The 12,708-nt window shown below is 37.5% G+C and overlaps 1 protein-coding gene across 7 annotated transcripts in view; it reads right to left on the bottom strand.

Annotated features, from left to right (window-relative positions):
- Positions 1–1,004: 1,004 nt before the first annotated feature.
- The window catches only part of LOC5576629 (PDZ domain-containing protein GIPC3), a 66,318-nt gene continuing 54,614 nt past the window's right edge, over positions 1,005–12,708 (bottom strand). For all 7 annotated transcript variants that reach the window (XM_021840072.1, XM_021840071.1, XM_021840073.1 and 4 more), the window contains exons 3-6: positions 2,359–2,589; positions 2,047–2,295; positions 1,893–1,982; positions 1,005–1,829 (exon numbers count right to left, since the gene is read on the bottom strand). In XM_021840072.1, the coding sequence (XP_021695764.1) occupies positions 1,677–1,829; positions 1,893–1,982; positions 2,047–2,295; positions 2,359–2,589 (723 nt within the window). In that variant the 3' untranslated portion in view covers positions 1,005–1,676. The remainder of the gene's footprint in view (positions 1,830–1,892; positions 1,983–2,046; positions 2,296–2,358; positions 2,590–12,708) is intronic.

Here is a 12,708-nt window from a genome sequence, read left to right as displayed (position 1 = left end):
AATGGCTTGCATTCAAATTAATCCTTCTTATCAACGTAAAGACACTTTGCTATGAATTCCGCTTCTCAACAATCACTCACAGTTCTTCTTTTGGAAAAAAAAACAAAACTATCACAACAGAAACGACCGTCGCAAATACTTTTCCGTTTTAATTTTTTCCTAACTTACTTCTTTTTTCAAGGGTTCGCTCGTAACCGAAATAAAACTTTGTTTCAACTCGACGCCAATGTAGAATTTGAGTCTTTCGGACTAGAACAGAGAACGCGTCTGTCTCAGTTGCTGGTATGAAGAAAACTCGTTTAATCCCATAACGTAACGGTCGCATAGAAGATAGTCTTTGACAGTGTTGCTAGAATACTCAATGCCATTTCAAGGCATTTATATATGAAGGTGTTCTACAATACTACACTATGCTTGCTATAAAACGTTTGACTTTTACTGTGCGCCCTGTTTTCAAGTTACCTGTAAGAAAGAGCGAGATAGCACCAACACACGGCGCACGGTAAAAGTCATGAGAACAAAAGAATTTATGGCACGTACAGAGGCTCATTGGTGCGGAAGTCATTTTATGTAAACACATGCAGACGAGAAAAGAAGACCGTGGATAAGGGATCGTACAAATATTACGTAACGCAATAGGGGGAGGGAGGAGGTCTAACGTTGTGTTACGGTTCATACAAACATTTTAAATTTTCCATACAAAAGATGTTACGTGGGGGAGGGAGGGGGTCTTAAATTGACATTTTGCGTTACGTAATATTTGAATCATCCCTAATTACAAAATCTTCCCGAGGACCGTACAAAACATTTACAGTTTGGTGATCACTGATTTATAATAATATTATAAATACCAGACAAAAATTAATAAAATTGTGTTCATAAAGCATAATTCTAATTTATGCCCTACTTCATGCATACTCCATGAGTTCATTGAGTTTGACAGTATCGCGGACCAACATTTTTCGGTTGCTAAGTACATATGATAATGGAGTAAAAAATAATCGTTTTTTGTAATCTTAACTCTGTATTTCTAAACGTTGATCATTGCTTAATCGTACAAGAATCATATCGACACTTTCTTCATCTTCTTTTTTTTCTAAACGGCTAAAATAACTCCATCCATGACTTGATTTCCGTTCTTTTCCAGTCGATAAATAAAATCTACATAAACTCTTTCTTCTTCTTCGGTCGCTCTGACGACAATCAGTAAGTACACTTTTTTCTCCTGCAATTTCATCTGAATAACGTTAATAGTAGTTAAAATTATCCGTATTATCACTTTCACATAAATGAATGTCTTTTTCATTTGTCTTGAGTTGCTGTTCGTTAGCTAGCTACACATTTCGTCATAAGTATTGGTTCTTCCGGAAGGAATGCTTTACAATCCTTACAGGTTTCTTCCTATCTGGTCATTTTGACAAACATAAATGCTATTAATATATGATTTTGGACATTTTTGTTATCGCTTTCGTTGCTGTTGATTATAAATAAATTCATGCATTACTCATCTGTGGAAAGCGATCACAAATATTCTACGTTCAGAAACTAAATCCATTCTACGTTTATGATTTATTTGCGAAAAAAAGGAGAAAGGGGTACAGAAACGCTTTTTTCAGCGATTGGCTTGGCGGTTGCTATTTGTTAATTTTTACGTTTCCTGATGGTTGAGTCAGCATTTATCTTCGGTGACGGCCCTGCCGAGCGTCGGTGATTGCACCCCACAGTTCGATGATAAAGTCGTCGGTGAATCCGAAGGCTTCCAGGTCGGATGCGTCAATCGCCTCGGCAAAGTCCATCGAGTTGGTTTTATTGCTTCCTAAGTCCCAGATCTACGAGGGGGAATAATTCGTTATTACCTGGGTGATGGTTCGTAACTGTGAACTGGTACTTACTTGTGTCGCTAATTCAGTGTCGTTGATTCCCATAAACGAATCTAGCAGTGTATTGATGGCATCTATTCCACATTGTGTAGCGTCGTCGTGCTATAATTAAAAAGACAGTTAGTATCCAGGGTCATAATCCACGAAATGATATCCAGTGACAAACCTCGTCTTCAATGGCGGCATTGCCGTTGGCCTTAAACCTAAGCGTCTCCTTTCCGCTGCCGTAGCCCGGTTTCGACTGTTTGGCGCCACCTTTGCGTGGTGCAATGCCCTGGAATCCGCTCTTCATCGGTTCGACCAATCGAATCGTAAAGGTCGATCCGGTGGGGATGTCCTTCAGCATGCGGGCCACCTCGTAGTGTCGCTTTCCAACCACGTTGATACCGTCCAGCTTTTCAATGTGATCGCCAACCTGTAACCAAACATGATAACAATTCAATCACATCCAATTGTACAAACATGTTGAACAACTCACCTGTATGTGCTGGATCCGGTCGATGACGCTTCCGCTTTTGATTCGCTTGATGAACGCATATCCGGCACCGTTGTCGGTGATGGTCAGTCCGAGGGCGTCTTCCGATTTGACTATTTCCACCTCCTTCGCTCGACCTTTTTTGTGTGCGAAGATGAAATCGTTCAAACCGATCTGGCCGCCCAGAAGGTTACTCATGTCGACCTTGTGGGAATTTAGCGTGCAAAATAGAATCTGTAACAGAAAAACGGAAAATGTGCTTGAGAGACTTAAACGTGATGGAAGCCTAATTAATGATGAAAGATAAGCGAGATAGTGAAAAAAGTAAAGAATTACAACTTTCAATCTGTAAAGTTTTTACATAACTTCATATTTTACACACAGAGAAATAACACATAAGTATTTCCTTGAAATTCGGCATTTATGAAATGCACTTGAATTCGACATTGGGATTTGAAATTGAAACTCGTAACCACGTAGACGTCGCCAGTTTCGAGTTACCAAGTTAGAGTCACCAAGTTTCTTAGTATCATAAATTTCGTATGAGATTGTCACACCGATATTATAAATAGCGCACCAATATCAATGTAACTTGTAGTAAATGAAAGCTATTTATCTTAAATACTTTGTGTAAAAGAATATAAATGTTTTTGAAAACAATTTAAAACTCCAAAATCATGTTTGATATGGTACTGATAGATCTTCATGAACCAGTGGCGCAACCAAGGGGGGTTTTGGGGGCTAAACCCCCCCCCCTAGAACCAAAAAAATTAAAGGCAAAGTATAGTTTTTGAACAATTTCTACCAGGTATATTTTTAAAATTCATCACATATTCTACAACTATGGAACAGAAATCAAGTTCCTTCTATAATACAGCACTGGGCAGAATAATCTACGCATTGAACGTTTTTCCTACGAAATGGAAAAATTTGGAGACGTTAATTTAGGCTTCTGGTGCACCGATTGACCTGAAATTTACATTGTTGCAAAGGAAGATCTGTAAATTTGCTCAGCAAGAAATTCACAGATGTTAGAATTAAAAATTTTAACTAATAGTGAATCTCAAATTTTGACAGAAACTGCTAGATTTTGATTTAGCAATTATTTTTAAGAGAACATTTTGACAGCAAAACACTTTCTGCAAAATTAATAAAGTTCGTGAGTCAAACAAGTTTCAGGAGAAATGTTTTTTCGTTGAAAATGATTGTTTTGAAATTAAATAAAAATTGAAGAAAAATGCCCTTATTTTTCGAAATAAAAAGTTTGCGATATTTAGAAAGTTAGAAGTTAGTGTTTGAAATATCAAGATTTGTTGTTGAGTGAAGTTCAGGTTAGTTCTCAACTGTAGTGAAAATTTCAAATAAATCAATTAGATTCAAGCCTCCTAACAACAAACAAAGTTGTTGGAAAAACCAAACTCGGATAGGCCCCTGTCGAAAAATGAGCACATGAGCCACAGCCGCACTACAGAAAGTTATTCAAAAAAAGTTTAATGATCGTTTGGAAAATTTTCAGGTGTCAACACATATTTGGTCATGAAATCTTTACAATGCAAGTAAAACACGTTTTTGACCTTGAATCGATTTTCTGGATAGTCAATTCTGTAACATGTGACAGTTATGCAATGATTTCTATTAGAAAAAGCTGTGCTTAGAAAAGTTTGAAAATTTAAAACATATTTAACGAACAATTCAGTTCGTAATCTTGTTTAATCCATTGAAGCTATGCGTGTTAAAACAATATTTCATTTCTTCAACTTGATTTTTTTATTAACAAGGTCCTTTCAAAAATTTATTTACATCCAACTTTTCAAAACCCCTCCCAGAACCAAATCCTGGTTGCGCTACTGCCATGAACATATAAAGATTGAACTCGGAAAAAATGCGACATTTTGTTTTGGATGTAACTTTTTATCGCGTGAGTAAAAATTAATGAAATTTTGGGTGATAATAGTTCAGAGTGTTATGTTTATGTGTTTATCGCGATCTGTCAAGTAGTTTTCAAGATACATTCGAAACCAGAAAGCCCCAAGCACAATATGAGCGGCAGCGCGGTACAACGGCAAAACGGCAAGCCCATCTTGAGCTACACTCTACCTGTCAAGTCAATGTTGAGAAGGATTTAGTTTAGTGGATTGATTTGAAAAGTTTAGTGGATTGATAAGAAAAGTGTAGATCAAGATGGGCATGCCGTTTTGCCGTTGTACTGCGTTGCTGTTCACATTGTGCTTGGGGCCGAAGAGCTACGCCAGCAAATATTTAGCGCGTTGATCGATAATCCTGGTTATTCGCACAGATGGATCGCAAAAGGCCACACAGTGTGAAGATGTTCCAGGAGACGAAGACTATCGAGTGACGCGCTGGAAGCGGCCAAAAACCGATAACGGAATACCCAGAGCAGACGCTTGGCCAAATTGCGCGCGCGGAATTTGTACCGTGAGTGCTTGGTCAAGTCAGGCTGTTTCGTCATGGACGACGAGACATACATCAACGCGGACAATAAACAAATTCCCGGCCTCGAGTTTTTTGTCAGAACGTCCTGCATGGAGGTTCCGGAAAAGTTCCGGAAGAGAAAGATGGACAAATTCGCGAAGAAGTACCTGTTGCAGGTGATCTGCAAGTCGTTCGTTACAACCGGCACCATAAACGGACAGATTTATCGGGAGGAATGCTTGCAGAAGCGCCTGCTGCCCTTCCTCCGCTCTCACCGTGGTCCCACGCTGTTCTGGCCGGATATCGCTTCGTGCCATTACGCCAAGCCTGTAATGGATTGGTACGAAGCGAAGGGCGTTAATGTGGTACCGAAGGAGGCAAACCCGTTTTGGGCGATAATGAAGAAGAAGTTGAAGAATAGCGGAAAAACGTTCAAAATCGATAAAGCTTTGAAGAAAAACTGGGAGAAATTGTGTAAGAAAGATAGGCAAAGCCTAGCCCAAGATCTCATGAGCAGTGTTAAGAGAAATGTACGAGCATTTAGCTTGAGGGAGGAAATTCAATAAATGAATTATGCCAAAACATAGCTAATATATAGTTATTTAATCCCTGAAAATTTGAGAAGGAGGAGCATTTGAGCATGACAGTTTGTATCCCCAAAATAATTTCAAATCTCTTCAATAAAGATAATAATAATAATAATAATTTCTACTTTCTATATACAGTTTATCATAGCCTACTATGAATACTAATTGTCGCATTACTTCCAACAAGAACTAACAATAATCGCATTCACAAGCAGTGCCGTACCGTGTGGTAGGCCAGGTTGGCACCCGCCAAGGGCGCTAGCCTTTAGAGGGCGCCAGAATGCGGGAAGAACATGGTGAAATTTTGAAAGATACATAAATATTTAACAAGGGTGCCTCTCAACTCACTGTTAAAAATCATAGAAATTTTAATTTAACTAAACTTTTAATTTTGATTAAAGTTCAAGCAGTTTTAGAACTGCTTCTAATAAAATTCATATTTTTGAAAGAAGATGCTAAAAAATTAGTAAATTAAAGTTCTTGAGATAAATTCTAAAACTTAACAATATGAATTAGTTCTTCACAGTAATGATTTGTTTATTACCTTATGATTTTTGAAATAGTATCTTTGAAACAGCGAGTATTAAGTGACATGGTTGCAGGTAGATATAGAGGCAGGTTTATTGGAGTTGGTGCTGAGGTAGTGTTTGATGGAGATGTGTTTGAAGTTGCTGAACCTTGGAAAACTTGTTCCATGTGACAATGAAGTTTCCACGAAGTGAAAAGACATGTAGCGGCTGCAAATATAAACTTTACGGATTATGTAACCAGTTTAGGTCCTGAAACTTGCAATCGGACACAAAATTAGCCCTGTATAAAACATTAATTCTTTAAGTGGCTCTCTACGGCCACGAAAGGCTGGACGTTAAAAGAGGCAGACCGGAAAGCCTTCGGCGTTTTCGAGCGTAATGTGTTGCGGAAAATACTCAATGGAAAACTCGAAAATGGTGTTTGGCGCAAACGCATGAATCACGAGTTGTATCAAGTATATAAAGATACAAATACCTATTTTTAAGCGTGTGAAATACTTCAGTGGGCCAGTCACTTAGTGTGAATGCCGGAAGAATAATAATCAGCAGGGAACCTGGTAGAGGTAGGCGAATTTGTGGAAGACCACGAATACGCTGACTGTACGCAGTGGAAGACGGCATGGCGACCCTAAACGTTCGGGGCAACTGGAGAAGTATCGCCCAAGACCGACGAAGATGGAGATCTACAATACGCCCCGCTAAGGCGGGGTGCTACGCTGTAGCCATAAAGGTACAATTTGTATGGAATTCAAAATTGTCGAAAAAAAAACTTCAAAATCGTTTTTCTCACTTACACTTCATTGCTCCTAACCTCTCATATAATAGTCTTGGGTTCAAATCCCACCTGAGAACGTGGGTTTTTTCATACATAGTTTCACTATGCAAAAAAATATTATAAATATTGTTAAAAATGACCAAACATTGCGTAACGAATTTTAAAGACGCTTCCATAGTAGTTTGGACATCGGAGTACAAAATGAGCGTCGGTATGGCGAGCCTCGCTGGATATATGTTCATGGACCTTTAAGTCATTGCTTTTGACGTACTTAATCAGGCTTTTCATTGATGTGATTTAAGTTGTATTTTTTTATGCACAGCAAAACATGTTCTAATTTTAAATTAATGTGAAGATGCATCGAAGCCATAACTCGAATTTTCACAAGCACCAGACAACCGTTTGCACTAAAAATTTAACTCACAGGTCATTCGTTGACGGTGAACAGTGAGTTAAATTTTCAGCTCTTATGGTTGTCTGGTTCTCTAGATTTGTGCTCGTGAAAATTCGAGCTTTGGCTTCGATGCATCTTCACTTTAATATTACAAAGTGACGAAACTAAAAATTTATAAACTGATAATCTGATTCCAATGTTACCTGATCACCAAAGTCATAACTGTTAAAATCATTGCGTGTGGCATTTAAGAGGCACATAGAGTATTGAGTATTAAAAACCATTGTCAATTTTCAAATTTACATGACGAATGATTGATTTTTGAATAATTCAATATAAATCACTATTTCAACATGTCTGTGGCTATCCTGCCAACCCTTTCAAGACCTGTTGAACATTTTCTCGACATTCAAGGACATCGATTATTAACGTGCACTGTATTCTTGTTCTCCATCTTGGCATTACGTCCCCACTGGGATAGAGCTTGCATTTCAACTTACATTATGAGTATTTCCAACTAATAAACTGAGAGTTTTCTTCACCAAATTTTCCATTTTCGCATTCGTATATTGTGTGGTAGTTGCGATGATACTCTATACCAACGGAAGTTCAGGGTCTTTTCATTGCGAAATGTTCCTGGATCGAACGGCAATCTAACCCAGATACCTTCAGTATGGATCAGCATGACAGGAAGGCCCCACACAACATACGAGTGCAAAGTTGGTACAGTCATATTTGATAAATATGTTTAACACTCAACTCACTATCGCAATGATGCAAGCACGAATTTTTAAACCAATTTTTTCTGATTTTCTCTTTAACTTGCAGGCTTCGGGATCTTCAACCAATCAACTTCGGAATTTGATTGGCATCTTCACCAACATGTCCAAACTGTCCAATTATCATCAGATCACACACCAACTTCACTTTGGCATTTTCCTGATACACATCGGGCCAATTAAACTCAAATTTTCCGACGATTCCGATTCGATGCCACCAAGGCAAGGTTAGGCTACAAAACGACCGCTCGAGAGGCAGATCCGGACAAACTAACGGTGCCTGCCATCCGCCATCCAACTTGGCCGATCTTTACTGGCGAAATATCGTACCCAAGTGGCAGCAGATAGGAGTGTTATGCAGGCGCAGCATCACCATCATCATCACGATCATTGTAAGCCTAGAGCGTAAGTTATTCGCTTATCTCAGTGCTTCCCAAAGTAGCATCCCAAGAGCGCCAAAAATTGATTTACAACTGGTTCGAAAATCTGTTCATAGCAATGGAAAACTTTTACGAATTAAGCATTCATCATTAATTTGTGAAGAGCCTGATTGTAGCGCGGTTTAATCTGTATTTAAGAGTGTAGTTTTTAACTGATTGCTAAAACAATCGTTACCTTGACAAGTAAGTTTGAAATTTGCCCAACAATTTTTACTTTGAAAATATTAAAATTTTTCAAATTTCGTAAGGAGATAAAACAAATTGCTGACGCAAATTTGTTTGTCTTAAGCCAGATTTTTTTTAAGAAAGAAAGATGGTGAGTTGAATTTTTATTAGCTTTGAGATACTTCTTGGCTAAAACCGTGTTGAACGTTTACAGGTAATGAAGAAAAATACTAAACATATCTTGTAATAATACATAAGTAGCTTCTTCAAATACAGTGTTTTTTTATATTGATGCACCGCATTATACCCAGCAAATAGGTAAATGTGTCACGATCTTTAAAAGTTTGAGAACCTCTGGCTTATCTACATGCAGTCTCTCCTCCATAAAACCAATCCATCACACGACGATGAACGCGATCATCATCATCATCATCACCAATGGCGGAAGACGGCATGGCAGCGGTGAGGTATCGATACATCACAGCTAGGTACAGTGAGCATCCCCCAGATAGATAATGTATCATTCAACCCCACGAGGCAAACACCTGCCAGCGATCGGGTACGTAGTGCTGTAGTGAACATACATATGTGGGTATGTTGGATGAAAAGGCGCTGGTTACGAGAGTTTTTTATTTTGTTTGAATTAGCTATACACAAAACAACATCGGAACCCGGCAGTTGCACCCAAGTGGTATGCTACTGATTGACAATTCCATATTTGGTCCATACTGATTTGCATATTTGGTCGTAAATTCAACAGTCGAATGTATCTATGTATAGTGCACTCTCAATAACACGATATTGAAGGAACCAGGGAAATTTATAGAACACAAACAGTGCAAACGCGATCCAAAGGACCATCGAGGTAGCCAACTCGGTCCTAACTCGATATCAACGCAAGGAATATCGAATAAGGGATAGTTGACTGTATTTTCAATTTAATATAATCTTATATAACAATTACTATACGCACAAGAAAAAAGGCATTGCCTACGGTTCTTGATGGAATCTTTTACAGGACTTGACTTAAGGCGAAGTAGGCCGTCATTGAAATTTGTACGCGTCGTTGATGATTGTTGCTAATTCATCTCACGATTTTGAAGCAAAGAAAATCAGTTGGTTTTGCACTGACAGATCTGAAAAAGTATCAGCATACTTTATGCATGTTAGCGCATACAGTGATACTTTTTCAAGTCCATATAAACTATCAAGATTTAGTTTTATCACTTTGAAATGCAAGCTGAAAAGTCATCATTGTTGCCAAAACGAATGACGGGCTACTTAGCCTTAAAAAAAACTAAAAAAGATGACAATGAGGATGGAAACGTTGGCGAAGATTCAACATCATTTAATTACAGTGGGATTCCGTTTTTAGCATGCTCCGTTTTTGGCATGCTCCATTTTTGGCACCCCCCGATTTTGGCAACAAAATAGATCCGTTTTTGGCAACATTTTTGAAAACCATTGAAATTGGTAATTTTTTGTAAAATTTATTGTGTCTGTTGCACTGGTCATTTGAATAGTAAGTCAACTACACACCGACTACATTCCAGAGCTCTATTTTAGTCGATATTTCCCTAAACCCCAACACTAACTACTAAGGGCTCTTGTACGCGCCTATTTACTTCGGGATGGTGATGGTGGTCATCCATTCTCAACGTTTGATGAGGCCATTAGTCTCCACCAATATCTCAACTAGAAAACATCCATATTTCTAAGGCATCCATACTGAATGACCAGTGCATATGAGTCTGGCAGTAAGTGATACACTTAATTAAACCACTTTTATTTAGATGTGAAACTGCTTGTTTGAATAAAGCACGAGTACTGACATAAGAGCAACAAAAAGTCTATGACTCACACAGAGTTTCAATCATAAATATCTTCTCACCTTGTTAGCTCACTGTTCTTATAATAATTCCAAACTGTACCCTGGTGAAACCTTAGGGGATTCTTGGTTTTAGGGAACTTCTCTATATTTTCAACGTATTCTTGAGGAAATCTGCAAATTCCTAGTGGACATGGTGGTGAATCTTAATAAACTCTTAAGACTTTTAAGGCTTCCTGTGATTTCCTAGCGGGATTTCAAGTGGTATTTTGAGTAGTTCTGGCAAAATTTTGTGGGTTTTGAAAAATTGGTTTCCAGAAGAATTTTCATCAGACACTTGAGAATTTTCAACAATATCGGAACGAAATCCAAAGCGAGATCTAGAGCGAGATCTAAGAATTCTAGGTGAGATCCTGCGGATGTTTAGCTTCAGAGTCATACACTGATAAAAAATATTTAAAATGCAATGTAGTGTAAACAGAAGAATAAAGTTAAAATAAACCAAATTCATCTATTGTTACAGCATTAATTTTCATGATCGTGGAAACTTAAAACGCATTCGAATGAAGAATAAGAGATTGACCGTAGACATTCCAGATTACTTCCAAATATGTGCATATAAATAAAATGAAATGTACAAAATATGATTTCCTGTGTTGCGTGTTCCTGTAGATTCCTTATGAGCCCCCAAAGATTCCTATCAGGCTGTTGTGGTTTCAAAGCAGAATCCTGTAAATTTTCGTTGGTTTTATAAGGTAGATTTAAAACATATATCAAGTTCAATTAAAACTCTTTCCAAACAAAAATTATTAAGACTTGTTTGTGTATTCTACAAAATTACGTGTCGCATTTATGGATCATGAGATATAGTTATTTATGTTTGCACTTTTGGCTGCAGTCAATCATTCTTTATGAGTTGCTTTGCTTTATCAGAAACATACATTAATTCTAATCTTATCGAATTTTGTCATTTTACGTTAGAGCCTAAAAGTAAACTGATTTTTAATGTTCATTAAATAAAAAACTTATGCAGTTTTGTAATACCCAGAGCCTTTGTTTTGTAAGTACGTCTTTGTAAGAATACGGTAAAACATTTAATTTTTTTTTGTATTCTCACACAGTTTTAAGGAAAAGTCCAGTTTTTGGATAAAGGTCACTAATGCGATTATTGATTTTAAATTAGCCACACATACAAATAGTGTACATAAAACTTCTAAAATAACATTGAAAACATTCAAGCGACAAAAACTACGTAGGACGTTTGTCACAATCAACATTATGGGGTTATAGATTCATGATATAGTCCAACCCTACGGATATCTGCTTCGAAGTAAACCGTTTCGTAGTCCCGATGCCATATGGCTTCATAAGGATGATGTAATAACATTCTAATGATATTTTCTAAACCAATAGTTGAAAAATGATATTAAAAAATGGGTTCCGATGTTGGCATGGTTCCGTTTTTGGCAACTGAAAATTTCGACTATGTTGCCAAAAACGGAATCCCACTGTATATATTTAGCACCACTGGTGATGAGCATTTTTTCGGCTGTACATTATATAAATTTTGTGTTGATTCATTTAAATCTCCGCTGGCTTAAGATAATTGAGGCAAAAACACAAACACACACATATGCACAAACAAATAATGTATCAAAAAGCAATCAAAACTAAAACTTACAAGGTTTCATAGAACAGTATTCATACAATGCGAAAACGATTAACAAATAGATTTACCTAAAATTACGGCGAGCATACCAAAAACCATTTTACATTCACATAACTACAAAATCAATGTCAATCAATGGCAGTAATCTGTCAAGGAAAGATAGGAGTGGATGTTTGTTCTGTCAATCTGATCGTTTTTTTCCCATGTTGTAAGGGGTGGCCCGACAAGCAAAATTACATACTAAGACAGCATCTCTCGAAAAAAAATGAACCACAGATAGAATGCAGCCAAAGACAAAGCAGCCTAAAATATCATCCAGAGCGTTGGTAATCAATAACACATTCGATGGGGGTGACCCATTTCACATGAAGACTTTTAGCATAAGGACGTTTGGCATAATGGACGTTTCGCATAAAGCAGTTTCATACAAGAACAGGTAGCATTTCGAAGAAGGCATATAATTCTCATTATGCTAAATATCCTGCGAAACGTACTTATACGAAACGACACCCCCCCCCCACCCCCATTCGCTGAACATGCAGAAAGTAAATTACAAAATAATGCTGTAAAACTGATTATTTCTAAAGCACTGAACTGCTTGTTTCTGGAGAATGAAGTACCGCATTTCAAAAAAGTGGAGGGCGAAGATATGTAGCCAGTATAACTGAAAAATCATTTCAAAATTCTACTTAAAACCAGTAGACTTTTTCAGTATACTTGATTTAAAATCGACCAAAATGTTACTTACAGCTT

This window comes from Aedes aegypti, chromosome 2 (assembly GCF_002204515.2).
Source record: "Aedes aegypti strain LVP_AGWG chromosome 2, AaegL5.0 Primary Assembly, whole genome shotgun sequence".
Taxonomy (NCBI): Eukaryota; Metazoa; Arthropoda; class Insecta; order Diptera; family Culicidae; genus Aedes; species Aedes aegypti.
Note: the sequence above shows the minus strand (reverse complement) of the source record. Positions and strands in the feature narration are given on the sequence as shown.